The sequence below is a fragment of the Postia placenta genome, assembly GCF_002117355.1.
Source record: "Postia placenta MAD-698-R-SB12 unplaced genomic scaffold POSPLAscaffold_11, whole genome shotgun sequence".
In the NCBI taxonomy this organism is placed as follows: domain Eukaryota; kingdom Fungi; phylum Basidiomycota; class Agaricomycetes; order Polyporales; family Adustoporiaceae; genus Rhodonia; species Rhodonia placenta.
Window position 1 is genome coordinate 1,139,907 of NW_020169842.1, and position 26,429 is coordinate 1,166,335.

General features: G+C 55.9%; 12 protein-coding genes across 12 annotated transcripts; 6 read left to right on the top strand and 6 right to left on the bottom strand.

The window, feature by feature from the left end:
• Nucleotides 1-12: 12 nt before the first annotated feature.
• Nucleotides 13-572, top strand: POSPLADRAFT_1149586 (hypothetical protein; the record flags this gene model as incomplete). Its single annotated transcript, XM_024486323.1, has 4 exons — nucleotides 13-108; nucleotides 165-275; nucleotides 330-417; nucleotides 475-572. The coding sequence occupies 4 exons, from the start codon at nucleotides 13-15 to the stop codon at nucleotides 570-572; spliced, it is 393 nt and encodes a 130-aa protein (XP_024336789.1).
• A 356-nt stretch (nucleotides 573-928) lies between these two features.
• POSPLADRAFT_1048439 (hypothetical protein) lies at nucleotides 929-3,313 on the top strand (the record flags this gene model as incomplete). The annotated part of the gene is made up of 5 exons (XM_024479513.1): nucleotides 929-975; nucleotides 1,049-1,081; nucleotides 2,101-2,156; nucleotides 2,341-2,853; nucleotides 3,075-3,313. 5 exons carry the CDS (start codon nucleotides 929-931, stop codon nucleotides 3,311-3,313), a joined length of 888 nt encoding a protein of 295 aa, XP_024336790.1.
• An 873-nt stretch (nucleotides 3,314-4,186) lies between these two features.
• On the top strand, nucleotides 4,187-5,340 carry POSPLADRAFT_1149371 (hypothetical protein; the record flags this gene model as incomplete). The annotated part of the gene is made up of 3 exons (XM_024486294.1): nucleotides 4,187-4,511; nucleotides 4,571-4,653; nucleotides 4,711-5,340. The coding sequence occupies 3 exons, from the start codon at nucleotides 4,187-4,189 to the stop codon at nucleotides 5,338-5,340; spliced, it is 1,038 nt and encodes a 345-aa protein (XP_024336791.1).
• A 343-nt stretch (nucleotides 5,341-5,683) lies between these two features.
• POSPLADRAFT_1059292 (hypothetical protein) lies at nucleotides 5,684-6,971 on the bottom strand (the record flags this gene model as incomplete). Its single annotated transcript, XM_024481139.1, has 7 exons — nucleotides 5,684-5,793; nucleotides 5,861-6,074; nucleotides 6,144-6,387; nucleotides 6,446-6,456; nucleotides 6,514-6,545; nucleotides 6,599-6,740; nucleotides 6,852-6,971. 7 exons carry the CDS (start codon nucleotides 6,969-6,971, stop codon nucleotides 5,684-5,686), a joined length of 873 nt encoding a protein of 290 aa, XP_024336792.1.
• A 299-nt stretch (nucleotides 6,972-7,270) lies between these two features.
• Nucleotides 7,271-8,970, bottom strand: POSPLADRAFT_1048442 (hypothetical protein; the record flags this gene model as incomplete). The annotated part of the gene is made up of 2 exons (XM_024479514.1): nucleotides 7,271-8,671; nucleotides 8,779-8,970. 2 exons carry the CDS (start codon nucleotides 8,968-8,970, stop codon nucleotides 7,271-7,273), a joined length of 1,593 nt encoding a protein of 530 aa, XP_024336793.1.
• A 770-nt stretch (nucleotides 8,971-9,740) lies between these two features.
• On the top strand, nucleotides 9,741-13,896 carry POSPLADRAFT_1067024 (hypothetical protein; the record flags this gene model as incomplete). Its single annotated transcript, XM_024482136.1, has 9 exons — nucleotides 9,741-9,768; nucleotides 9,925-10,116; nucleotides 10,150-10,485; nucleotides 10,543-11,903; nucleotides 11,931-12,146; nucleotides 12,350-12,426; nucleotides 12,737-12,826; nucleotides 12,929-13,101; nucleotides 13,378-13,896. The coding sequence occupies 9 exons, from the start codon at nucleotides 9,741-9,743 to the stop codon at nucleotides 13,542-13,544; spliced, it is 2,640 nt and encodes an 879-aa protein (XP_024336794.1). The 3' UTR covers nucleotides 13,545-13,896.
• A 501-nt stretch (nucleotides 13,897-14,397) lies between these two features.
• POSPLADRAFT_1040860 (hypothetical protein) lies at nucleotides 14,398-14,930 on the bottom strand (the record flags this gene model as incomplete). The annotated part of the gene is made up of 1 exon (XM_024477813.1): nucleotides 14,398-14,930. A coding segment is annotated over exon 1 (233 nt), but the record flags the coding sequence as incomplete, so codon positions are not given.
• A 611-nt stretch (nucleotides 14,931-15,541) lies between these two features.
• On the bottom strand, nucleotides 15,542-16,138 carry POSPLADRAFT_1149051 (hypothetical protein; the record flags this gene model as incomplete). The annotated part of the gene is made up of 2 exons (XM_024486257.1): nucleotides 15,542-15,823; nucleotides 15,887-16,138. Coding segments are annotated over 2 exons (534 nt in total), but the record flags the coding sequence as incomplete, so codon positions are not given.
• Nucleotides 16,139-16,530: 392 nt separating this feature from the next.
• Nucleotides 16,531-17,240, top strand: POSPLADRAFT_1059296 (hypothetical protein; the record flags this gene model as incomplete). Its single annotated transcript, XM_024481140.1, has 2 exons — nucleotides 16,531-16,679; nucleotides 16,751-17,240. The coding sequence occupies 2 exons, from the start codon at nucleotides 16,531-16,533 to the stop codon at nucleotides 17,238-17,240; spliced, it is 639 nt and encodes a 212-aa protein (XP_024336797.1).
• A 1,810-nt stretch (nucleotides 17,241-19,050) lies between these two features.
• Nucleotides 19,051-19,455, bottom strand: POSPLADRAFT_1059297 (hypothetical protein; the record flags this gene model as incomplete). The annotated part of the gene is made up of 1 exon (XM_024481141.1): nucleotides 19,051-19,455. The coding sequence occupies one exon, from the start codon at nucleotides 19,453-19,455 to the stop codon at nucleotides 19,051-19,053; it is 405 nt and encodes a 134-aa protein (XP_024336798.1).
• A 472-nt stretch (nucleotides 19,456-19,927) lies between these two features.
• POSPLADRAFT_1048445 (hypothetical protein) lies at nucleotides 19,928-22,036 on the top strand (the record flags this gene model as incomplete). The annotated part of the gene is made up of 9 exons (XM_024479515.1): nucleotides 19,928-19,940; nucleotides 20,098-20,179; nucleotides 20,240-20,327; nucleotides 20,538-20,589; nucleotides 20,666-20,682; nucleotides 20,893-21,204; nucleotides 21,283-21,572; nucleotides 21,653-21,741; nucleotides 21,948-22,036. 9 exons carry the CDS (start codon nucleotides 19,928-19,930, stop codon nucleotides 22,034-22,036), a joined length of 1,032 nt encoding a protein of 343 aa, XP_024336799.1.
• A 728-nt stretch (nucleotides 22,037-22,764) lies between these two features.
• POSPLADRAFT_1048446 (hypothetical protein) lies at nucleotides 22,765-26,097 on the bottom strand (the record flags this gene model as incomplete). Its single annotated transcript, XM_024479516.1, has 11 exons — nucleotides 22,765-23,206; nucleotides 23,276-24,026; nucleotides 24,075-24,441; nucleotides 24,662-24,701; nucleotides 24,759-24,800; nucleotides 24,860-24,944; nucleotides 25,073-25,113; nucleotides 25,256-25,336; nucleotides 25,390-25,616; nucleotides 25,677-25,794; nucleotides 25,847-26,097. 11 exons carry the CDS (start codon nucleotides 26,095-26,097, stop codon nucleotides 22,765-22,767), a joined length of 2,445 nt encoding a protein of 814 aa, XP_024336800.1.
• Nucleotides 26,098-26,429: the final 332 nt, after the last annotated feature.

Genomic DNA, 26,429 nt, shown 5'->3' on the forward strand with positions numbered 1-26,429 from the left:
CATCCCTTTACAATGTTCTGCCTGTCCATCTTCTCTGTCGTGCTTTGCGCACTGGCTGCCGCTGTTTTGGCGTCTCCCATCGATAAGCGCGTCACCCACACCGGCCGTGTATGTCTATCTTCTCTACTTCAACATGCCCACGGCCATTAAAATACTCTGTACAGGGGACCTATTATGACGTTGGTCTTGGCGCCTGCGGGTACAACGATGTAGACAGCGACGCCATTGTCGCCATCTCTCACGAAATCTACGGTGGCGGTGGCAACTGCAACCAGGTAAGCATGCTCCGTTGTCGCCGGCACTTCACATGCTCACCAATGCGCCTACAGTGGATGCAGATCACGAACCCGAGCACCGGCCAGGTGCAGTACGGCAAGACGCGCGACAAGTGCATGGGCTGCGCTGCGACTGCCATTGGTACGTCCCATACAGTTTGTACGCCTCGCCCTACTTGTGTCTTACATTTTTATGCAGACATGAGCCCCTCGCTCTTCGAGTCGCTCGGCGTCCCGCTCGGCCAGGGTGTCCAGACTGTCGAGTGGCACTTCATGAGCAAGGACTGGTCGCCGTAAAAGGCCCATCCTGCCATCTCCGCGCCTCGCCTCGCACCGCATACAATTCTTCCCGCCGCTTTCGCTCGTTATGACCTCGGCGCTGTCGTATTTATCACGCGGCCTCTGGCTTCCTGCGTATTTATGCTAAGCTGCTCCCCTAGCGCTGTGGCGAAGAGCCCGTGTACCCTAGCGGTTATGTGTAGTGTGCTCTATTGTACCTCTCCCATACTCGTGGTTTTCGGGTATTGTAGTTGTTCAATGCTGGTACACTACTAGTCAAAAGTCAATAAACACCTTATGATCCTCTTGATAATATCGTTGCTCGACATATATATGAGATTGTTAGATCAATGATTTTTAAGAAGTTAATCTCAATGTACTGGCCCTTGTGGTCCCCGGATGACATTCAGTACGACTTACAGTGTGTAAAATGATTTCCGCGTCGAGCAGAATGCAGTGTTTGTCTTGAATAACCACCGTCCACTCCTCTGCAGGCTTGGCAACCAGACTCGACAGGCCTTGGACGTGTGCGCGTTTCAGCATGTGGGAAGGCTCTCAAGACAAAGACAAACAACATGTACCACATTCTGCGCGACATGAGAACTATTTTCAATCAAGTATAATGAACGTTGCAACAAAGTCGCGGCGTTGTCTCGTACCCATCCCCCCGTATCCGCACCCCACCACCGCGAAAAGGGGGTCTGGGGCAGTTAGATAGGCGCACCCCCCTGGATTAAGCGCCCTACAAGCGCCGGGTTATAACGGTCACAGTAGGCTTCTGGTACCTAGAAATGATGCGATCTTTGATCGCGTTCCAAATCCGGTACTCACACCTAGCAGGTCGTGTTCGAGGAAGTGTCAACAAAGGCATACCCGAGCTTGTAAAATACTTGAAAGGCCACACAAAAAATATCTATGCAAAACTCAGCCTGTAAGTCTATGACCAAATGAAGTATCTTGTGGAAAGCATCATGATGAAAGCTGCAACTTCTCCTTTCAGTATCTGTGGCATTCTCATGATGTTACTGGAGGGGTATATCTCATTAAATACTTAGGTTGCTGGTGGATATAGTATGTGAGGCTTATATAAGATGCTTGAAACAAGTAAACTTGAGATTCTGTGGCAGACCACAATGTAGCGTCCACCAGTCTCGAGCACGACCTGCTAGGTGTGAGCACCGGATTTGGAACGCGATCAAAGATCGCATCATTTCTAGGTACCAGAAGCCTACTGTGACCGTTATAACCCGGCGCTTGTAGGGCGCTTAATCCAGGGGGGTGCGCCTATCTAACTGCCCCAGACCCCCTTTTCGCGGTGGTGGGTGCGGATACGGGGGGATGGGTACGAGACAATCGCGGCGCATTCCCGGAGGCCACAGACGCGTCGACCTATGTGGTGTTATGCGCACGCAGGAATAGGGTTCAAAGACGGCCGTGGGACTATAGGATGACCACATCGAGAAACGCTTGCGTGCAGCCACACGATGTGAAAGGATGCATGGAAAGGTCAATTGACAATGACACGACATAACTACATGGCGTGAAGTCGCGGAACACTATGCAAGGTCCAGATTACTGATGATATGGGTGTGATGGATGCAAGTACGGTAGCATCGAACGGCGAATGGACATGAAGCACAGACATGAAATCATGACAGGAATAAGGTGCTGCAACGGTAGAGTAGAGCGTCATGAATTGTACAGCCGGGGTAACCCGGGAATTATTATCATTCACCGAGGTCCCGTCATAATAGTAGCGCAGCCAACGCGAACACAACTCCCAAAGTCGACGAGTACACGAAGCCATTGGAAGCCTTCCAGGAGAATGCGGCACCGGTCGCAGCGTTGCCAGAAGTAGTGCCCGATGATGACGATGACGCCGAGCTGGACGATGCCGGATTTTCCCCACTGACCGATGGACTCGACGGAGGGTCGCCCGCACTCGGGGATTCCGTAGATGGTGGGTTAGACGCGGTGAGGGTAGTAGCCGCAGATGGGCCGTCAGGGCTCGACACAGGCGAGCTCGCGGCGACGGTGCTGGAGCCGGGCACAGTCGTTACGGACATGGACGTCACTACCTCAGTCGTGAGTACGACGCTGACGGACGACGTGGCTGAAGAAGAAGCTGTGCTCGACGACGCAGCCAACACACCGGAAGAGGCAGCAGCAGTGCTACTTGTTGCGGCGGTAGCGGAAGAGGCCGATGAGGCCGATGAGCCAATGATGGTGAAATTCCCGCTGATGTCGCCGGAGTCGCCGAACACTGGCAAGCGTCGAATGAGTGATAGGAATGTGGAAGGTAGGAACGAAAGCTTACAGCAGACGATGTAGTTGTCGCGAGTCGGAACGTCAGGGACCACAAACGAGACTTTGCCCGCCTCGATGGGGAAGTTGGAGGCGAGCGGGCTGTCTGTTCATGTATATGAGTACAACAGAGATAGCTTCCGTAGGAAGATCGCGTACCAAACATCAGGTTCTCGTTGTGCCATGTCGAATACCCCAAAACAATTTGTCCAACAGAATTCGTGATATTGACCGAGGACGGAATTGAAGATGTGTTCCTGCAAGGTGCAAGTACATATGAGATCTCAACGCGTCAGTCTTCGAGGGCAACGGCCGCACCATGTCACCGTCTGCGTCTCGCCGACATGCCAAATGGTACCGGCGGCGGGACTAATGATAGGCGGGGCGACTACGTCGCGCTCCTTATGGAGCACGAGCAGGGGTATAGCATGAGCAGATGCAATGAAGCAAGATAAAGCGTAGATCATGAGCGACATCATATTGGGCAGCGAGCGCGAGCAGGCAACGATATTGAGGACGCTGCGGCTGGAGGACAGGAGAGAGAGCCTCGCAGGTCCCCGCACCGGCAGCGGGCTCTTCAACCCCTCGCCTCATCCTCGCCAAAGTGATCCTGGTTTCCAAAAATGGCATCGTCCATGACATGAACACGTGGTCCTGGTCCGTGGTTGTAAGGCGGGGCTGATGGCGCATCACCCCGCCGTCCTCCTTGACAACGGTTATCCTGAGCAGTATCAGGACCGAGGCAGCTTGCAGATGTAAGAGCAGCAGTGCTTTCCTTCAACTGTCATGATGGTCGTATCAGTAGCGATGCAGATGACTTACTACACGAAAGCTCCTGCAAAGCGTGGGCATGCTTTATTCCGTTCACCGCGCTGTTTGGCTTTCTCTCTGGTTGGATCGAGCCTTCCTAGTTGTCCAAGGGCTTAAACTCAAAACAGATCTATACCACATCATGATTTCCCTATATGCACATACCTCACTCTCCCCGACCCGTGGGATCAATAGCAACTCACCTTCGCAGAACGAGTGGGGTCCACTTGGCACTTAGCAACTCATCGCGACACGAGTGGGTCCACTTAGCAACGCATCTTCGCAGAACGAGTGGGCCCACTTTGTTTACAGCGCGTATACATTGTATGTACAGCTTCAGTTGTTCAAAGACAATGACGGTGTTTCGAGCAGCAGAACGAGCCCAAGGATACCCCATTTCATCCTGAACTAGATCCACATGACGACATCACTTACGTGAGTGCCTCATGCCTGTCACAGTTTCCGAGTATAAAAGGTAGCATCGAGACATCCTATGCTCCAGTACACATCTTCAAGTTATGACCACGAACAGCATTGCTCCTTTCAACACCATCGCCCTCTTCGGCGCGACTGGCATGCTGGGGAGCGCCGTCCTCAAAGCTCTCCTCAATCCACCCGTGGACAAGTACAAACCTACGGTCATCGCATTCATGCGTCCCGGAAAATCGCTCGACAAGTCCTTGTTGCAGTCCTATTCACAGCTGAAATCCGTCGAGGTCGACTATCCCAAGGGCGGTGCGGCCCTCGTGGACAAACTGCAAGGCGTCGACGCCATTATTACTGTTCTGAATGGCCCTGGCGTTGCATCGCAATATGCTATTCTCGATGCAGCCATAGAGACCGGTCAGTCGCTACACCTCTGAGCTTTCAGGTCGGTCGCTGATGTCAGAACCATTGAACAGGCGTGCGGCGATTTTACCCTTCCGAATATGGGTTTCATCAAGCCTACAGAGCACCAGGGGACCCTGGAGCTCGTGTCATGCCTGTAAGACTGTTGCCCCTTGCGCTTCGACATTGTAGTGACACGCGCCATGCATCATAGCTGTGGGACGAGAAGGAGCGTTTTGCGATCCACCTGAAACTGAATCCAGCAGTAGAGACAGGAAAGATAGAATATACCTTTATCGGCGCTGGCGACCTCTATGATCAAGTAAAGATCCCATTTTCGAGAGTATTAACACCCACTAATCTTCTACAGGAGCCAGAGCCCTTCTGGTGCCCTTGGGCCCGAGACCAGGAGTCTTATGAGGTTCCCGTTGTCGGCGACGGCAACGCACCTGCGGACTGGTCTTGTATGCAAGATATTGCGAACTACGTCGTCGCGTCTCTCAGCAGGCCCGCACTTTCCGCCAACAAACACCTCAACTTTCCGAGCGAGACGCTCTCCCAGAACGCACTCGTTGAGCTGTTCCGCAAGTACGCCAAGGGGCGCAAGGTCAGCGTGCGATATTTTTCGGAGCAGGACGCGCACCGCCTCGTTGCGCACCCCGAAGAGGCACCCTCGGAGATCGCATCGAACTCGAATATCCCCGTCGATTTCTACTTCGTGGTGAAGAGCATACAGGGGTCAGGGACGTTCCGCCGGTCGCGGTGGGACTGCCATTGGGACCTGTTCCCGGAGGTGAAGCGGGCGACTTTCGAGGAGTACATGAAGGAGCGATTTGGAGGGTGAGGAAGCGTCGCGGTTGAAGGAAGAGTTCTGCGCACATAACAAATCTTGAGTTGCAAGCGCGTCGATTTGCAGATCTTGTCGATCGTGCATCACGTTGTTATCCGCACACAAACTCTGATGATCATACGTCCACATACACTTCCAAAATATGGGGATTTAGCCGGATACCCTCCAGCGTACAGTCCTACTTGTCTTGGGTAATCTCCATATCCGCGAATGTATGTTGTGTTGTGTCCCCCTCGATTATTACCAGGTATCGTGTTCGTCAAACAGTATGTTGCAAGGTTTCGCAGCGAATCACAAGAGGTAAGACACCTGCAGCCAACCACACTCAGCACCTCTTTCACGCGCAGAGCCATTTCCACGCACCACCGGTAGGAAGACCATAAGGAGGGCGGCCCATTGCTGCCAAGAAGCCATTGATTATCCCGCCATGAGCAGTGACTGAGATGTCTAGTCGTTCCATAAAGTCCACACAGCCTTAAAATCCTGCGAGATGATGAGATGCTTAAATACGTACATAGCTCTTCTGCCTCGCCGAAAATCTTATCTAGAACTGCATGTGCTCTTCTCTTGATGTGTTCCTTTGTCTCGCGCACATCGGGCTGCCAGATGAGGTCTTCCTCGGAGAATCCAGGCTCAAAGGAGTATAGAGGCGGAGGGAAATTGCGTTGGATAGCGGAGAGAGGGTCACGCATGTCGCATGTGTGCACACCGTGCTCCTCGCGCAGGTTCTACAAACACCAAACACCACGAACACGGTGAGCATGCCTCACTCTCTCGATGTAACGTGCAAGGCCGACCTCGAGTACCATCACCTTCTTCTTTTCTGGCTGAAGGATGTCGTCGCCGCCGAACGTGAGCTCCCATGTACTCAATGCTCGATGCAGCGGGCTCGCGTAGCAGCGCCCGGGCCGGCAAATACCGTATGTCAGTTCGGCGAGCCATGCGTTACGTGCTGCCTCCGCTTGATTTATGCCGAGGGGTGTCAGAAGAGGGTCGGGGCCCCAGGTAATCTCGGAATCGCCGTAGAGTTTGGAGTAGTAACTGTAGATCGGTAAAACAGTGAGCAGCCTTGATTGAGATGTTTGTAGAAGTACTCAACTCGTCCCATGCCTTGTGGTGTATGAGTAGTGGTCATGGCCTCAATGTTAGGAGTCACTCATGGCATACCTGTGTACCGTACTTTTCCTCCGCGACATTGTCTGAAGAGGTATCACCGTAAGGTATGGCAATCGTTAAATATCAGACTACTCACGAAATCCTTGCCCGTGTCTTCCTAGGAAGAAGACTTTGTATGAAGTACCGTGCGGCGCATTGCTGTTTAGTGAGTCGATGCGGTCCTTGAATCTCTGCCATCGCTCAGGCGAGTCGTCCAAAAGTCCGAAGCGGGGGGGAAGCTACACCAGAAGACCATGAGTCTGTGAGGACATCCCTCTCATTTACAGTATTCAAGCTGAACCGTGTGTGGCAAACGGCGCGATAAAGGTCAATAGGTATAGCTGACTTACCGCACCTATGATCGCCGGGATCGCGGATGGGTTATCCTGTGCAAAGAAACCGGATTCTACCTGTTCGCATGGAAGCCTGTCTATATCTACTTGTCTGCACAGAGTGATGTTTGCAGACATACCGAATAGTGTGTGGTAGTTACCATCATGCAGACACGTTATTCTCGTTGCTTTCAGGGGTTAGGCTGAGGTTTGTCAGTTTTTGCAGATTATAAGCGAGTGCGAGAAGTGAACTAGTTGGTCAGACGCGGGTACTCGGTACTTATTATTGCTCAGGAAGGAACGTGCGAGTCGATCTTGATCTGATCGTGTCTAATAATTAAATCTCGCGCGTCGAGGTCATACCATCTAGTAACTACATCTCGCTTTCCATGCACTGGTACCGCGTTCATAGATACCAATGAAAATTGGTCAAAATTTCACCCGATCACTTCCTGTACAACTGTTTTTCTCTCTTGCTGTAGCGCCTCCCAGGCTGCGCCTAACACATCCGCGTAGTTCTTGAGCCTGTCGAATATGCTGTGACTTAGCTTCACTGTTGGAAAAACACAATTGAGGAATTTCGCGGTCGTCTCAGGATCTAATTCTTGTTGGATTAGTCCGGCGTAATCATCATCATATCCAAACTCAACATCGAGCTGCTGTAAGGAATGAGAGGCGGATGGCCACGAAGCCGGTTCCCCAACGTCGGTCAGATCTACATAACTGAGGCCGAGCTTGCGAAGCTGAGGGCATCTACGAGCGAATCCAAGAAGAGATGTCGATGTCGGCGTCAACTGCACCTCCCTGTCGAAAACATCCCAGGAGAGCGTCAGGACCCTCAATTTTGACCATGCAGTAGCGAGCATTTGCATGTCGTCGTCTGTAACATCCAAGGCTGCTGAGATGAAGGATATTGTAACGTCTTCGAGATTATGCAGACTCAGCAGGGGTACGACATTGCTGAAGAGAGATCCTAAGAGGGGGTGATCCTGAGGGGAGCGATAGTAGATTGATATTCCTCGTAGTGCTGTCATCGTAGCACATTTCGCAGCTAATGCAGCGCTGAATGCATTGCCGTCAGGCGGAAGCTGAAGGTCCACTGTGATGTGCAGATATGGCAGCGTCGTGCGAGAAAGGCCTCCGATGAGCTTCACTACCTCCGAGTCCCGGCCAGTGACGGTAAGCGACTGGGGTTTGGAGAAACATGTGGACGGCAAGGGTTGCGGCTGTGTAGCGGGTTGCGGTTGTGCAGCAGGCTGCGGTTGTGCAGCAGGTTGTGTTTGTACAGCAGGTTGCGACTGCATAGCATCCGCCGGGTCATAGACGAGCATGACGCTGAGTGACGTGAGCGTGGGTATCTCGGATCCGTAGCGTAAGACGTCAGCGACCGAAATGCAACGGACGTCCAGTGTCTGAAGGTTTTGGAATTTGGCGATCGGGCGCATGGAAGGTAGAGGCTGCATGCCCGTATCGACGATAAGGACGAGTGACTCCCGACAGCCAACGCTGAAAGGGTCCAGGGTCTTAGACACGACTTCCTCTCGGTCGACTGCGTCAGGCCCGGAGGGCATGTCATAGAGATTGTCCCGCGTGATCTCTGACCGCGGCGGTTTAGGTAAGGCGAGTTCCAATTTTTGGAGTGTAGTTGACACCAGCAATGGAGCAATGAAGTGCATACTGGCATAGTCCATAACCCTGTCTTTGTTAAACTCGAGCGTGGTCAGGCGAGGAAATAGCACGCGTCTTTGGGTTGCTTGCGCGAGTATTGGATAGACCGAGGGGTGGACAGAGGTGAGAATATTCCCTATGGAGAGGGAACGGACACGATATGCGTAACACTCGAGTCGTAGCACGCACGTTGATGAATGTTCTCGTTAAGCATCTACATCACCCGCGATTGTCAGCACGTCACGCAGCAAGTAGGGTAAGACGCTTCGGTACATACACATGGCTTGTCCGGACGCCCTACGATGGCCCTTTCCTCGTAAGAGCTTCGCAATATCTTCAGCAAATGGTTCAAAGTATTCAATTCACTCCATAAGGCATCCAGGGCAGGCTCACAGAACGTTCGATTCGTTCGTGCGAGTCGTGCGAGCGTTCTGTCGTTCGATCCGAAGTCCCAGTCCGTGAAAGACATCGCGCTGGCGTTGTCAGCGGCCGGGTACAAGAAGCAGGCGTACTTGACGACTTCGACGCAAATATCATACACCTGTAACGCTCGGTTCGCGGACGTCATCTCGCAGGCTGACTGGACACATGTAAGCCAACTCCAGGGACAATTGAGATGCATGAGAATCCCATACCTATGTCTGCGTGCCAAGGGCTTTTTCTTGGTCACTGAGAGCTTTTGCTCTGAAGGACGATGTGGGGTTCGTCCTTGGTTGTCCGCTCGCAGTCTAAGCGACGTCGAACTAGGACTGTACTTGGGAAGCGTTCATGTCAGCATCCAGGCAGTTCGTCGCACTACGCGGCGCAGCACGCTTCTCACACGGGCGCGTCACCACACCCGCCACAAACCCGCGCGTCCTGACTCTTGAAGCTTGACCTATTGCCTGTTGAATCGCTCGCATGAAGGAGCGATACGCTTGCATGTATATACCTCGGTGGATGTCTCTTGATCTGCGTATACTGACTAGTCAACAGCTGCGACAGGCCGAAACCAGCCAAGCGTCTATGTAGCTATAGAAGTCCTCACTGTACGTGTAGGCTTAAACCTGTGCCAAGCCTAGGAGAGTTGCAGATTTCCCAGATGAGCCTACGAAGGTCTGAAGTCTATCCAAGTCTACGAGTCGAGCTTGCCTCAAGAAGAGCATCGAATGTAAAGGAGCGCATTGTAGAGCCGGATACAGTGTGGAATCAATATCAATTTCCTCGGCTGTGCCTTAGCACTGCAAAGCCACACCCACAATGTCTGATTTATTTTTGCAAGTCTGGGGTAAGTTTCTACCAATTAGGAAGAATGAAGAACTGGGCCACATGTGGTCCGTGCGCGTGTCATGCGTGCGCTTGGCGTGGTTTCCCATCTTGACCCTTCCCTTCATCCTCTAAGCTTGTGGCAACATTGGTTCCTTGTCTCTTATTGCAATGTCAGGCCCAACGACTGCACAGGATGCGGCCTCATCTACGGCAGCTGACGATCCGACAGCATCTCTTAGGGCTGCTGCACTTATGACTTTGAAATCTAAGCGTCGCAAGCAAGGAACACTGCCCGATACCCTATCTCGTTCAGCGGCTGTGCCTTCCCAGAGTTTTGAACTAGACTATGGTCAAGACGAGCCTGCTGGTGCGTCTTCTATCGCTTCATCGGACACAACAGCGCCATCAGTATCGGTCACGGTCAAGACGGAGCCCAAGGACGAGGATGACGCCCAGGCAAGAGAGGAGGGCGAGATCAGCGACTCGGAGCCTCCAGCAACCCCGGTTGTGCAACCCAAACTAGGGCTCCTGGCCGATGTGAAGCCACCTATCAAAGAAAGCAACAAACTGCCTGCACCGCCAAAATTGCCACCCATCAGGACTGGAACAGCTATCTCCCCGAAAGCTTCCGAGCCAGCAAGCAGCGTTGTTTCGACGTCCTCGATGTCGATGCAATTGTCATGGGATACATATCCGTTTGTCATCGATGCGAACCACGTTCGGCCCGGATTAGCTAGTAGGTCTTCGATTATGAATGTATTGATTCGTCTCATTCTTGTTTTTTTTTTCACAGTGACGCAGGAACAATACGACATGGCCAAAGACATTGTCCTGGATCTGCTTGGTTGGGGCGTCCCTCCTGAGTATCTGGTTGATTGTGGCCTCAGTCGAGAAATCGTCTACTACGTGTTCGTAGAACTTAACCTGCGCCTTCCCCAGAACCTTGATACTACGGGCATTCCGCGCTACGAACCACCACCGTCTATGCCCTCCACAATCATGTCCACCTCAGCCCAACGATTAGATACTGTATCCGTCTATGCTCAGCAGAACGAGTCCGCCCCTCGTAGTGATCAGATACCTAATCATTCTTCAACTAAGGCCACCGAAGTTGCCCCCCAGTCCTTGTCAGCAGCTGCGACTCCTTTTGTTCCTGGCAACGCGCCCACACCTAACCTGCTAGATATGGAGCAGCAGCGACGCCAGGAGCTCCTGGCTCGCAAGGCGGTTCTCACCTCTCGTAAGGCGAGACAGCAAGCGCTAGTGTCGTCAAGCGCAAGTACATCTTCAACAGCGACCCCAGCGATGCCTGCTCCCCCCGAGCCGCAGGACGTGAAGATGGATGTGGAGCCGATTCCAACGAAAACGGTTGAAGACTTTCTGAAGACTATCGGGCCCTCAACAGAGACGAGCAAGGCACCCAGTCCACCATCGCGACTGAGTTCTTTTGACGACATGGATGTGGACGAACCGATTCCTGGTCTTTCTGCGTCGTCTTCGTTCACCTCGCAGCCGGCGATATCGTTCGTACGCACTGTACCCGTCTCCTCTGATGCGCGCGCTCCTTCTGCTGCCGCTTCCGACTCTTCGCCGCCTCGTGAACTTGTGCGTTCGCCATCCCAGATTACGCCTCCGAACGAGAGTGACATGGATGTGGACGTCGTGCCTGGCCTCAGCACAGAGCAGGCTAAGGCGAGCACAAATGTGGCACCTTCACGTCGTGGCACCAAGCGCCCCGTGGCGGCGGATTTCGTCGACATGGAACCTGCCTCATCCCGTACGCAGTTGGCGAATGGCTTCGCTTCCTACAATTCTCCCTACCATCAGGCGCCTGTTAGACGTAAAACAACCGTATTTGCGGGTCTCGGTGGGCAACGCCGATGCGTGATCCACTTAAGCGACAGTGAAGATGAGGAGATGGGAGAGGTGGATGTCAAATCCAATCCATATCGGCCCGACTCCGTCCGGATCGAACGACCTTCGAGTCGAAGCATCCCATTACATCCAACTGCCGCTACTAGAAGGGTGTCTCCCGGTGGAACGCATTCAGGCAGACTCTCTCCCGCTGCGCTCCAAGCCAAAGAGGAGGAGATCAGGAAGATGCGAGAGATGATCGCTCAGCGCGAGCGCGAGAGAGAGTTGAAGAAGATAGCTGTGAGTTACCTAAAACGTTCTCCGCAGCTATCAGCACTCAAGTTTGATATAAGGGCACGAGGTCCACGCCCCCGACATCGAGGAACAACACCAGGGCCAATGCGGTATCTGTTCCGGCCGTCAAGGTGGAGGATGATGATTCTGCGGCATCAGCTTCTCTTGCGCATATGCGATCTTCTTCAACCAGCTCCAATGGGACTGCTCAAGATCAACAACACCCAGCTTTTCTTGCAGCGCCGCATGGTCCGTCGAATTCGAATACGACCATTTTCAACTCTCTAATACGCCCGAAGCCTCGCGAATAGCACATATACCTCTTTCTATCTCATTACCAAACTCCGCGCCAACGAGCAGTGCAGCAACTCCGATTGGTTCTCTCCTCTGTCTTGCTCTCTCTGGGCTCGGTGCTGATGACTTTGATTTTCGCCTTCTCGGGGCCGCTGCAGATGTACTTTCGAATGTTTTCGAACACACTACCACGGGCGACAAAGGCGAGTGGTTACTTCATTCCTATCACCGTGAAGTGCGTTGTTTTCCTCACATGTCCGATTTATACTCGTTTTGGCTGTCTTCCTTTCCCAAATTCATTCGTCTGCCTTGTTTTCTGTGTTCGCCTATATCTTCCTGGCCTCGTCTTGCGTTTCCTTTCTGCCGACCCATAGTGTTGACTGCAGAGGCTCGATATGAACAAGTGGCAAGAGTCTTCTTTTTCTCCGCAATCGCGGTTGGTTTGAGTAGACATTGACATACTCTTTTTTTGCGTTACCTACATTCACTTTCATGCGTTGCTCCCTGCCTTCTTTCTTTATTTCCCCTCCTGTTCTCGCTTTTAGGTCAACGGAACTTCACATCAAGCACCGCTCCCTCGTGACAAACAGAGTGAAGTCGGCGTCATCAGCACACATGCAGAGACGTCGGCTCAGGTACGTGTCGTTCTCCAGCCTTGTTTAAATGGATCTTCCGTTCGAGAAAGATCATTGTCTCGATATGTACTGATGGGCATGACCTGTTATTACTGTTCACAGGCCTCCGTTTGCCAAGATGATAACCAAGACCGCGGCCGAAACACGGAATACCCGCCTGAGTTTGCAGCTTACTCATCTCCACTGGATTGGTTCCCCATGCTCCGGTTACGCAGACAGCAACAGCCTCTATCAAATGGTGGTCCTTCGTCAATGCCTACTCATGAGCACACAACGTCAACGCCTTCGTCGGCGTCAACTTCCACACCTATTGACTTACGAACACTGAGACTCGCCCATATGAAATTTTGGTTAGCAGATCCATTGAAACAGATATGTCAGTATGAAATCCCAGGAGGAGGGGAATGTCGAGATCACGAATGTGACTCGCTGCATTTGTCAAGACTGCCTGCTACTGAGCCTACTGGTACGCAGATCGTTCCGCCTCACATGTTTGCTAACGCCTACATTGGTTCTTTTCCATGTTTGTTCTGCCACGCGATGGCCGATAGATGAAGAGGTTGCACAATATCTCTGCGCACACGCCATGGCTTCGGCTGGGCCGCAACATAATGCCAACGATATCAAAAAAGCACTGGAAGATGCGCGACGGCGCAATCCGGCGAACAGCTTTGACGGGCGCGTCTCTGAGGCGTTGATTTCGTTAGGACTGGGGTAAATGCAATGGCTCGTCCCTGGTCTCGCTCAAGCATCCCGCCATGGCCGGCATCTGCCCTCCGACATTGCTCGCTGCATAGTGGCGAATGTTCGTGGAGGATACATGAAGAGCGCGAGGCGCCACCGGCCGACATGGGTCGCCGGGGAAATAAGGAGGCCGATATGTTTTTGGGTTAGTCGCGACTACCGTCGCCCTTGATGGCCCATTGTCGAAGGGTGTAGCTGTCGATGTATTTGGAATGGTAGTCGGACCATGTGTAGTATGCTTATCACGAGTCAGTAGTTACGCGCCTCTGATTTAGTTGTTGGTTTTTACGTTTTGCGCAATTGTATACAGACTCGTTTTCGCGAAATGCTGGATGTGACGATCGAGCAAACCATGAAGGGGATTCAGCGATTTTCACAAACGTCAACGCGAGTAGTACACCGCTGGTAGTCACAGCCAGTATACGGCAATTTCTTACATCGAGCGTCCGTAGTATGCAGACAGGGGTCTCGTTTGAGGCTTTCAAAGTAATCGGATGATAACCCATCGGCTTTCGCAGTGAACTTGGTAGAGACACTGATGTCCCAGGCTCCTCGCGGTGCCCAGTAGTTGCGTGATTTCATGAAGGCCATCCTCAAAAAGACTTCCCAACTGTTAAATTCGCGCCATTATCATTTTCCAGATGATTGAGGACCAGACCACATTCACGACGACATCAAGCACGTACCTTATCCTCGGAGATCACTTCACTCTTCTTGCGCGAGCGCAGCTTATCCAGGCCAAGCGCACATCCAAGTCCCAGCCCATCGGGAGTGTCCAACGACAGTCGGTTTCGATTTCGACGGAGAGACCACGGCAGCCTAAATATACAGCGAGATTCGACGACTTTGTTTGGCACACTACTGGACATTCGGACGAGCGGAATCGGAGGCAGGACTACGGGCTACGGCTACGGCTACGGCTACGGCTTATCATATCGCGTTCGTGAGGGCTGACTACGTAATACTAACTAGAGGACGCACGATCGCAAGCAAGATGGGGGACAGACAACACGGCGCGGCGCGCTGCCGGGGACAGATGTGCGGGTAACGGTAAACGGTAGCGAGGAAGAGCGGAGGGACGGGGACCGGACAGACTGGGACAGCGGGGGTTCGTGGGTTCGTGACTCGCCCCGGCAGGGGGCACCAAGAAAGACGCGAGAAGAGGAGAGGAGAGGAAAACAAGGAGCGGGGGCACCAGCATGTACAGCGGACAGGGACGTTACGTGAGACCTGCTTTTCAGCTCGGGGTAAGAGGGGGGACCACAGACATCAGCATCAGGACATTAGGTACGGTAGGACGCGCGGGCCGCCAATGTTCCGCGCACACGTCCCCGCTCGCGCAGCGCTGCATACATCGTCCGTCCGTCAACGCTGGAGCGGGGAGGGGGAGGGCCCGGCTCATCGTCGTGCGTAGTGGTTGCCTTGCTGCACCTGCGGCGGGGCGCCCCACGGCCCCCCTCCGTGCGCCGCGGGCATCGCGCCACCCTGGCCGCCCGGCGCGCTCGCATCATATCCGTATGGGGGCGCACCGGGGTAGCCCGCGTGCCCGCCTGGTGCAGGCGCGCCATACATGTTGGGGTCGCCCTGCGGCGCGCCGTACGCGTTGCCCGTGCTGTAGTTGGGCGACGTTGGCTGGACGCCGGGCGCGGGCTGGCCCTGGCGGGGCGAGTGCTGCTCGAGGCCGGGCTGCATGGACTGGCCGGGCTGGGGGATGGAGAGCGCCGGCGGGGCACCGGGGACCGCAGGCATCGGCTGCGTGCGGGCGTGCGGCGAGGTGCTTGGTATGGACGCGGGGACGGCGCCTGGCGACGGGTTCTGGCGCTGCTGGCCGGGCGCATTGCCCCCCGAGGCTTGGTTCGACTGCGCGCCTGCGGAGGAGGACGCACGGCGGCGCTTGCGGGGACGGTCGCCCTCGGGGGCGACAGCATCTTCGGGCTCCACCTCCTCGCCTTCATCCTTTCCCGCCGAGCCGCCTGCGATCGAGAGCCCGCCGGGGACGTTGGGCGCCGCTGGGGTCGGGCCGTGGTGGGCGCCCATCGACATTGGATTCGAGCGGCCGAGGGGTGCGCCGACTGGCATCGAGGAGGGTAGGGTGCCGTGAGGGGCATTCAGACATGCCTGAATGAGGTTCTTGCCCTCGGGCTGAGTGACGAGGGGCTGGAGCTTTGCTGTTGTGAAGGTATATACAAGGCCTGTCTCGGAGACGACCAAGAGGAGGACCTGGGTGCCGGTGAGGGTCGAAAGCTCATAGGCCTGGTCACGACGCGACGCGAGTGAGTGGACAATGGACATGGCTTAGGGGGAGGGACGACGCACCTTCTTCATGATCCCAGCTTTACGCTTGGAGAAAGTAATATGCCGACGAGATTTGTCTTGAATGAACTCGATCTTGATTTTCCTACGGCCCGCCTTCTTGTCGGACTTTGGCTTCTCCTCGTCTTCGTCGTCATCGGCACCCGACTCCTGGGCATCATGGTCCTGGATGAAGGTGTCTTCGGGAAGGGGGTGTTGCTGGTCGTGTCGCTTGTTGGCGAGGGCGGGAGAGGTCGCGTCTTGGGACTGAGGCATGGCTGAACCCGAAAGGGAAGGCGGTGGACCCGCGGGGTTGGAATACGGGGATGGGTACGGCTGGGGATGTGGCTGAGTGGCAGTCGAGGACGACGGGCGATATGCCATAAAAAGGGGGAGTCAAAAGGGATGCGACGAGGCCTGGTGAAGAGACCGGGAGTTGAAGAGGACAAGCAGCAGCAGCAGCAGCAGCAGCAGACGCGTCTTTGTCTTTCGCCTCTGGATGCCCGAAAAGGTCTTGCCCGGAAATGGGAGTGGGGGAGGAACACCATTCCCATTTTCGTGACCTGCCCTATATATCCGACACCCCCTCCAAACACAACCATCCGCCCTTTGCCGCCTCCCACGCCACCCCGCGCCCTCCATTATCTTATCGCCCATCACAGCCCACCATGCCACTGCACCAGGCCTCGCCCAACCCCCCGTCCGTCACCGGTACTACTGCATCCCCATCGCACGTTTCCTGCCCTGCAGCGCACACCGCGCACTACGAGCTGGCCCGCGCACCCTCCGCCGTGCCCCGCCCGCCAGCCACACGGACGTGCGTCCCGATCGGGCGACGCGTGTCCTGCGTCCGGCCGTGCCGATGCAGGTGACCAATGCCCCCGTCAGGCACGGAGCGCATATGGCAACCCCATCGCTATATTTGGCCGCTTCGCGCGAGTCCCGAGCGCGCGTCGACCAAACCAGGGGATCGTCATTTCCACCCTGCCCTCCGCCAAGCCAGGAAGCCCGCATCAGATCGCCGCACGAGGACTGCTCCCGCCGCCTCCCTCTGAACCCTGCCCTCCCTCGCTCGTCGCCCCATCCCCGACTCATCCCCGCTCCTTGCCCCATTCCATCCCACGCACCCCGACGCCCCCTTGTCCTTCGCGCCTCATCACTGCCCCCCTGCCCAACACATCGCCCACCCGCCTTCCTCACTAGCACTAGCCCAAACTTTCCGTGGCCTCTGATCATCACCTCCCTCACAGCATCCGAATCTCCTGCCTCCTCCAGCCGGGCGCTCTCCCCCTCCCCCTTCGGGCCATTTGTCATCACGCCCGACCAACACTGTCACGGCCCCCCCAATACGGGCCCGGTGCGCAGCTTCCTCTCTTAGATCTGCCGCCGGTGGCCAGATTGAACAGCTGGGATCCCTCGACTTTCGAGGATCGCACCTGCACGTAGGCCGCCTAGTCGCATCTAACGATGTGACGTCGCGGGCGGCACACCACTGCACCCGCAGCCTCCCGTGGGCGCCGCAGGCCCTGTGCATGGTCCCCGGGGCGGATCTATTTCCGCGATAGGTCGCGCGGTTGCCCTTTCCGGCGTCGACCCCGGCCTGGGCTCCCCAGGAATGGCACAGACTCCAGCCTAGCCCGCACGCGCGCACACGCCCACGCGCTGCATTAAACCGCCGCGACAGCACCCCCGTTCTCAGTACACCCCATCGGCCCTCGGACGGTGCGTCTCCACAACGTCTCCAGCAACGCGATACCCACCTCCCGTGTACGTACACTGCGCATACTCGCAGCGGGCCCTGCCTTCTGTGGCGCTGCCTTCGCGGCTTCGCGGCCCCATCTCCGTCCTCCCTCCGTCCGCCTCGAGTGCAGCTGTCAGTCAGGCTGTCCTCCCCCCCCCTCTCCTCTGCTCTCCTCCCCGCACCGCACCCGTCTGTGCGAATGTGCGGAGCCCGTGGCGGCCCTTCGGCTGGATCCTCGGGTCCCCCCCACCGCGGGGGATTGCCCCCCGTTCCCGCTGCATTGCAAATTGCGCACATTCAATCATCTGGCTTGCTACTGCCCACTGTGGGATCCGCGCGTGCCTCGATATGGGTGGCTCGGGGCTGCTCGTTGCTCTGTCCGGGACCCGGCTTGAGATCATGCCTGCATTCGGACGCCGCGTAGGTACTGGTGCGACACGCTAGCTCGAGGTGCGCCGTCCGCTGCATGGCACGGCATCCGGACAAGATGTGGCGCTGCAGCAATAGAATGCTGCCGTCATCCCGTGCGCTTTTCGCGCTTCGAGGTGTCGCTCGCAGGTTTGTCGCGCAGTCGCAGCCACGTCTCCAGCTTCAGGGTGCAGAAACGACTCTGCGAGCCGATGCGATGATCTGTGTGATGGCTGCATCCTCGGTTCTCTTGCTTCGCTAAGCGGGCCTGCCATCCAGATCCGGCCCCGAGCCGTTTTAGGCAGGTCTCAGAACACCGAGGCACGCGCGAATAGCCTTCGCGAACCCGCTGGGTAGCTATCTGTACGACAGTATACTTCTGTATCTGCGCACTTCGCCCGCACTCTGGGCTGCGTGTTGTCGCCCGTCTCACGCCAAGCACCGACTGCCAGGCCGTACCGCCCGCGCGGTTGCTCGACCTTGCACGACGTCTCGCTACCGGTCTCGCTCGCTTCCACCCCCTGTCGGGGGCTGGGAGTGCGATCGCAGGACCCTGGTAACGGCGAGGCGCTGGCTCGGCATTGGCGCGTCCCTGATTGGTGCAGATGCGCGGGGAGCGCGCGCGCGCGCGTTCAGATTGCGGCGTGCGCGGTGGCCACATTCGATTTCGATGCTGCGGGCGCCCATTGACAGCTGCGCCTTCGATCAGAATGGGAATGGGCATGACCGGGGCAATGCCAACCCGGGACGAGCGCGCAGGCCTTTCAAGTGTCCAAGCTCAAGCTCAAGGCGCACGCGTCGCCCTCTGGGAGCTCGTGCTGCGTTGATATTGACAGTGGTGACAGCGCAACAGATGCTCAGCGTCGTATCGTATCGCTATCTCGCTTCGTGCGCCATTCATTCCCTCATTCCCTCATTTATGCATGCATTCACGCGCACGCCTTCTCCCCCTCGATCTCCCCTTGATCAGGCCATCGCCAATGTCGTGCATCGCCCTTCTGGGTCTGCCTGGGCAGCTCGCCCTCAGATACGTCATCCGTCACCGCTTGCCGTCCCACTGGCCCCCGCCTTGCACGCTGCCGGCGCCTGGCCATGGGCCCGATCGTCCTGCGAAGCCTGTCGGCGCCACCGCTTCGACGGGGGATCCGCCGGGCGCTGTCTCGCGCCCTGAGGCCGGAGGGCGTGCCCGTCCTCGAGGCTTCTGCTCGCGACCGCGCGGCGCCTCGTGCTGTCGCATTTGTCCGCCCACATGCCGTGTTTGGCGCGCGGACGCCTGCATGCCGACCCGACTCCGCCGGCGGCCCGTTTTTGGGGGCGCGATCTCGCGCGTCCGAGGAGGGCTATTTGCATCCTTATTCTGGGAAGGGGGTGCGGGGTGCTGCGAGCTGCCAGAGATGGGCGGTCTCGTGATGGGGCCGATGGACTGTGATGGGATGGCCGTCATGTGCGGTTGAGAGGCTGTCCTCGTCTGCTTGTCGGACTGCGGTCCCATCTGATAGCTCACTTGAAGTACGACCGGGCTGTCTTCTGCCTGGAATATTCAATTAATGATATGCGGGCCGTCTTCCATTTCCAAGCACCTCGCGCATATAAATTGGTATTGGTGCGCGATATCATGTACTTTCGCGCCATATCACTTGTAGTGTCGGCATGCGGATACGGACCTGCCATATGCGTTCATATCATAGTGGGAGGCCAGACCTTGTCCGATGGAGAAGATGCGAAGGCTCGCATTTGTCTCGGTTGTTCTGCGAGGGGAGGTGACCATACACCTGTTCTGTTCAGAGATGCGTTCCATCCGACGCAGCCAGACCTCAGACCTCGGCCAGGCTATGCAAGCCTATATCACCTCGCTGGCAGATGGATGGATTTCCACATAGTAGCGTAGTGGCCATAGCCGGACAGCCGGGCACGCGATGCGCGATCAGAGTGAGCCCTGGCAGCGCGCCCGCAGCGGTAGCGGTGGCAGATCCAGGCTGTCCGTACGGCGATGCCACCAGCTGGGCGCAGTTCCCGATGCAGCCCTAGATGGTGCTGTCAATCGACCGCTCCCTCGCGTCGAGCGGTCATGTCTGCCGTCTATCAGTCATTGTCCGGATGCGGTACCTGAGGCCTGACTCGTGGGCGGAGCGCGCGGACCAATATGAATCTGATGCGAACTGTGCCTCGTGAGCTCTTTGGAAGGAGGCTAGACGGTGTATGCGCATCTCTGTCAATCCCTATAGTAGGCAGGGTTGGCAATTCGAAACTCTGATAGTCCTCGTCGAACCGCTTGCCACCGAACTGGCCCTGACTTCCTCGGTAGAGTTCGTCGTCGTGAGCTTGGGGCTCGGCTGTCCGCAGCGCCGGCTTCCCAAAGCGGACATACTCCTACCCAACTTGGACAGTACCCGCGATACAGATTCCCTTGAACAGACCCCTTGTTTGTATTGCATCGGCCGAAATTCCCTGCCGTCAGCTGCAGTACGGCGTTTTACGGCATCTCCGCAATGAATTCTGTCCGGGCACTAGATTGGTCTATCCTAGGATCCAGACCGAATCGCCGAAGTTAAGTCATTGCAGCTGGACGTCCCCGAGGGTGAGCTTGGGGAAAGGGTCTCGAAGAGGCCCAGTCTGACGGGAGAGACCTCTTCGTTATAGTGTGTCCGTCGTAGCAACGGACGGACTTCTTGTTCCTGATGAGTATTGAAAGCGGCAGGCTTTTGTACATACGTGCGCACGGCCGTTTTTCATCAGACCAGGACGAACCTCGTGAAATACCCGTTAACAGGGCTGCTCTCCTAGGAAGCACAGTATTGGTATTGGCATGCATCATGCGCGCCACGGGCCCCCACAGAATTCATCCCGCACGACATAAATGATCGCATCGTCTGTCCTTCAGCCTCAGCGTCCCTGGCGCCGGATCTCAGTGATAGAAGCGGGCCCTAATCTTGAGCTTGGGCTTGTCCTCGGCACACACGCACGCGATTGGTTCTCCGCACGAGCATCAACGCCACCGCCACAGCATCAAGCTCGCAGGGCACCCTCAGGGTCTGCCATTGATGGAAAGGGTGCGCACGGGGCCCACGATGCGCGGGGGCTGCATTGTCCGCCGCTTCGGGAAGGCTCTCCGACGCCATTGTCTGCGGCTGGGAGCCGAGAGCGGGGAGTGATAAAGGGAAGGCTGATGTTCGCGCGCGGGATGTCCGAGCGAGTGCTGAGAGGCTTCTGAGATGCGTGCAGCGACGGTATTACAGATTGCACCCGTCCAGCGCGAGCTTGTTGGTGACAGGAGCACTTCCGTCTTCCCCCGCGAGGCACGGGCTGGATAAGCTACACGTTCGAGGACAGAGGTGCAGGAAGCTCGCAGAAGGAAGCGGATGCAGGTTTGCGCTGTGAACCCGAGCGGAGATGCGCACGCCAGACACCCTCACGTCGGGGTGGTGAACGCGGACCGCACGAGGACGCAGATCTGTGGTCGGAGATGGCGTTCACTGTCGAGTGCCACAAGCCCCGGGCTGCTTTTGATATCGAGCGATCGGAACGCATCCCAGCACCATATCCTGATCTCAGCGTTGGCAGGTGCGCACGTTCAGCTGGGAACGAACGATGCAGCCACGCGCTGCAGCTGCGGGCGAATTGGTCATGGACTGCCCTGTCAGTGGCGCGCTTGGGAAGCTGCGCGAGGAATATCATATTAATGGCGTCGCTGCCCCACCAGCTTGCGCTCAGAACGCGGAGAGCCCGGCCAGTGGGCCGCACATAGGGGCTGCTTTGCAATCATGCATCGCCAATTCAACCCCAACGTGTGAAGTGCGGCGGGAATGCGCATGCGCACCAGAAAGGCAACTTTGGACCCGGAAAGGCAGTCGGCGAACCTTATAAGGGGAAGAAAGATAGTGGTCTCGTCTCGAGCATCATGGAGAATGCTGGACGGACGCGCCTCATTTCCTGCAGTTGTGCTACAGGACATCTCGATTGCGCGATCAGAACCCGCCAAGGTGCAGGCTGACCCGCGCGGTCCGTTCTCACAGCAACAATGTTAGCCCCCGAACAATGGGGAACTTTGTTGTGTAAGTTGACGAACGCTGTCGGGTGCCATCTGTGCACGATGGCCTACCCCTGAAGAAGCTGTTTGCTAACTCATCCCGTGGGGCTTGCAACAGTGCCCATGTCCGAGGACGTCTTCTAATAGCGGCCCTAGCAGGACTGTCTGCTCCTGTGCTCGCCGAGGGACCATTGTCGATTCTAACGAGCTAGCACACCTAGGCCTTCCAGCAATAATAATGAGCGCAGTATGGAGGGTACACGTCAACTCATGGGAGGGGCATAAGTCTACAGGACATGAATAATATGGAAGAATACATCGTTGACGCTATAATGCGGGTATTGAGGGTACAACAGAGAATGGAGCAGAGTCGGGCTTGCGCACGACCCGGTTGGTAGGAGGCAAGATCTAGAGTTCATAGATAACGCGGTCGTCAATGAATTGGCCGCTTCCCATACACCGGAGGCTGAGGCAGTGAAGACAGGTCCGTCCTGAGAGAAGTCGCTGCGCGAGCCTTCTGCCGCAGCGAGTGCATGTTCGCTGTAAATATCCCGTGCTTATGCATATCGTGAGCTAAACCATGTATGGTCTGCGTGGGGGCAGGAGACAAATGAAGGAAGAGGGTCCGGAGAGGCGCTACGGAGCCAGGCGAACGGAGGCAGTATGAGGCCGCCTCGGCACCGAGCACACAATCTGCGCTGCCCCATTCGGGAAAAGCAGCCGCTTCTAGGCCTTGTAAGCCACGAAGGTGCGGATGGTGCGGGAGAGCCGCTCGTGGACGGGAACGGCGTTGGGACTGGGAGCGGACCGGCGCGCCGAGGCGAGTTTGTGTGCTGCCGTGGCAGACTCGGATTCATGAGGAGGCGCGCTGTGTCCGTCTTGGCGTGCGGTGTTAAGGGAGGTGCGAGCATGTGGCCTGCTGGTCCCCAAGCCGTCGTCACCGTAGCTCCTGGCCTCATGCGAGCGTTTGGAGGGGAGGTTCGATGCTGTGCTTGCGCGAGCGCTGGGTCGGCGCACGGCGCCTGCTTGCAGCTCTGCTTGATATTGCTCCCATGCTTCACAGAGGACGTCAAACTCCTTTCGCTCGTCGGTTCGACACAGAGAGACAGGGCCCCAATGCAGACGGTTCTCCAGTACGTCGGTCAAATCCATGTAGTCCTGCACATCGCTGCCATATGATCAAAAGTAGCATAAAATATGTCAGCGGAGAAACTACTCTGCCAGAGGAACTACTCACAACTTGAAGCGCCGTAGCAGAAAATCGAACTGCTGTCTTGTCAATTGCATTATCATGATTTCCATTGGATCCAGCACAGATCCGCGGTGAGCTGTCGGGAGCCCCATGTCGGAGTTCTGTCGTGAAGTTTTCCCCCGTACACCTTGCGCCTCAGCGGGGGGTTGCTCGGCGGAGACGTGCGCGGTCTGGAATTCAACAACGAAATCCCACATAGCCTCCGAGCACGAGAGCACCTCCTGCACGCGCAGGGCGAGCTGCAGGTTGAGCGTGCGCAAGTCGTAGCGGATTGAGTCGACCGACAGGCGATCAGCGCTCTCTTTTATACCAGGCGTGCGTGAATATGCCTTCTGCGCGGCGGCCGAGCGCATGAGCGTGGGGTCAACCCCCTCGAAGTGATGTCGCTGGAACTCGCTTGGCGGGAAGATCGAGCGCGGGCCGTATGCGTTGTAGCGCTCCATGTCTGCTCGTGCGTAGAGACTTTTGCCGGATATGAGCTGCGGGACGTTGAGGAAAGGGCGAAGTCGATCTGGCTGGGGATGTGTGAGCGCGAAGTCGAGGCGGTCGGCGCGCTGGATGATGGTTTCCTGCTCGATATAGAACTCTTGGTTTGAGCGCATCTGGGCGTTGTGTGACTTTAGGTTGGATGAGTTGCTGAGGGACAAGGCGAGAGAGCGGGGGGTCGCCAAGGAGGCGTCAGGCCCGCGCTCTTGCATCGGAAACATGGAGAGTAGAGGGGGATGTAAACGCAATCCTGTATTCGATGTTAGTCCAAATCAACGCTGAGTACACCACAGCTTACCGGCGAAGTAAAGAGGCAGCGTGTTGCTGAGAATAGAGGTTGGGGTAAGATTGATGAACCTCGCGGCATGCATCTCGTTGTAAATATGCTCGAGCAAGGAATGATCACGAGGGTCCACGGGAGGATTGTGTTGACTGAAGAAATGAACATGGTTGTCGTCAGTGACTAAATGACCATCGGAAGTTCGTGTAATGTCGTCCGAAAGGACAACCTCATCAAATGCTGGCAGTGACTGGACCGCAGTTGGAGGTGTGAACGGAGAAGGCGAGCGTGGCGAAGTGATCGTGGGCGCAAGCTCTGGGGCAATATTTCTCACTGTCGCTGTCATGTGCTGTATCCCAGGGAAATACAAATCTTCCTCCGTAATCTGTTGCTCAGTCTGGTGAGTTGTGGCCCTTGGGATGATAAGCGGTAGGCTCAGTTACCTGTACGCTTCCTCCGGGCTTCAATACTCGTAGGATCTCCTAGATGGAGGTTAGGTTGACAGATACGGGGCTAGCTAGTTGTAGAACTGGCCTCGAGTATATAGTCCCACTTTTGCCAATGATTGGTGACGTGGAAGTACAATGAGAGGTAGCGATGCTCACCTTATCCTCAGGGACGCCGCGGGCTATACGCCTTGCATATCTAATAGCTCTTGTCAACATCAACGCGGCGAAGTTGGGACAGAGGGTATGAACTTACACGAAGTCGAACTCCTGGTCAGGAAATGGCAGGCGTTCCAAGCTGTCATTTGCAGAATGTTTGACGCGCAGGTAATATTGTATATAAGCGGAACGACTTACAAATTCGCTTGCACCCATGTAATGCGAGCAGCCAGATCTGGATCTATATCTTCCAGATCCGGATGCAGAGGCACGATGTCTAAACCTGTTGATGTGCAGCTACCTTAGCACATGCGTCTTCACAATCTCTTGCGATACTTGCCAACGAAGTGAGTTGTCTGTAAAGTGGTGTCAAGGGGATCTGTGATCTTGAGTGTTTATGCTTACACACACCTTCCACTTCATGCTTGCATTTAGTATCCATGAGCCGGTGCCTGTGGGACGCGATCGAGTGATCGGTCGATCCACGCACATTCATAACTAAAACGGGGGCGTACCGCATCCCAAGTCTAAACTGCAAGGTTCGATGGTGTGATTAGCCGCCAAATGGCCTGTGACACTCGCGAAAAATCTGACATTTTGTCTGGATAACCCTTTTCCCCGCGCAGTGCAACTTCTCCAACGAGTTGATGTCCCCAGATCATGCACCAGACATCTCTGGCAAAAAGTGTCACCAAGGCGGGGAAGGGGAGGGGCGCCAAGATGCTCACAGGTCGATCACCTCTCTGTCGAAGCTTCTTGGGTAAGGGACATCGTGTGTTGGGTATCGATGAAGCTTCTTCCCATTGCGTTTGGCGAAGTTTGACTCTCTAGCCTGCGACTTCCGGTACAGTTCGCGTAGCTCTTCGACGTTGGCTAGTTCGCTATCCAACGAGTGACCATCACTAGAATGTGAGTAAGGTTCTCTGAACACATGACCCACGCTGCCGCTTGCACTCTAGCAATGAAAGTCCAGTCATCAATACATTGTTCGCTAACCGACGAACTCGTGGCGCACCGTCGCTGGGGAGAGATGCCCTCGACTGTCTGCTAGCGGATCCGACCCCGAGGACTGCTGAGAGCTCCCCTCATGTCTAGTATCTGCGTCGGACGACTTAGAGGTAGAGCGTCTGTTCCTTCAAATTTAATATATAGCAGACGTCGATATAATGATATAGAACTGCCTACTGAGAATTCACTCTGTCGTCAAGACCCAGCATCACGCTCGTTGATCTCTTGAATGAAGTCAGCTTTCGCTTGCTATACGCAGCAGGTGCGAGCGACATTGGGCGGTTGTGGCGCTGTGCGGGAGCCTCCACAGGGCTAGATGGCGAGTGGGAAGACGTTCCAGAGTCCCTCTCATCGGAGGAGCTCTTCCGCTTAGGGTTAGTGAACGACGTGAAGTCGATCATTACGAAGGCGTTTGGGGAGAGCAACATGATGATCGATGGATTTTTACCTGAGCCTAATTCTGCCGAATGGACCTGACGACGAGGCCGGCGGCAAGACTCGCTCTCAACGTCTGGAGGATCCGCACCAGTGGGTACTGCTGTAGAAAGGGAGGACTAAGGGCTTTAATACTTGTCTCGCGAGTCAAGCGCGGTCGTCATGAGAGACGGTGGTGGAGGACAATGGGATGGGCCTCGAGCTATCCCATGAAATGTCGCGTCTTTATTATGCCATGGGCATGTGCCTCACGCGAAGTGCCTTGCCCTAAGCCTTCATAAGAGCGTTATCGAGATTCTAGCTTGGCCACTTTGTGCCTTTCGGG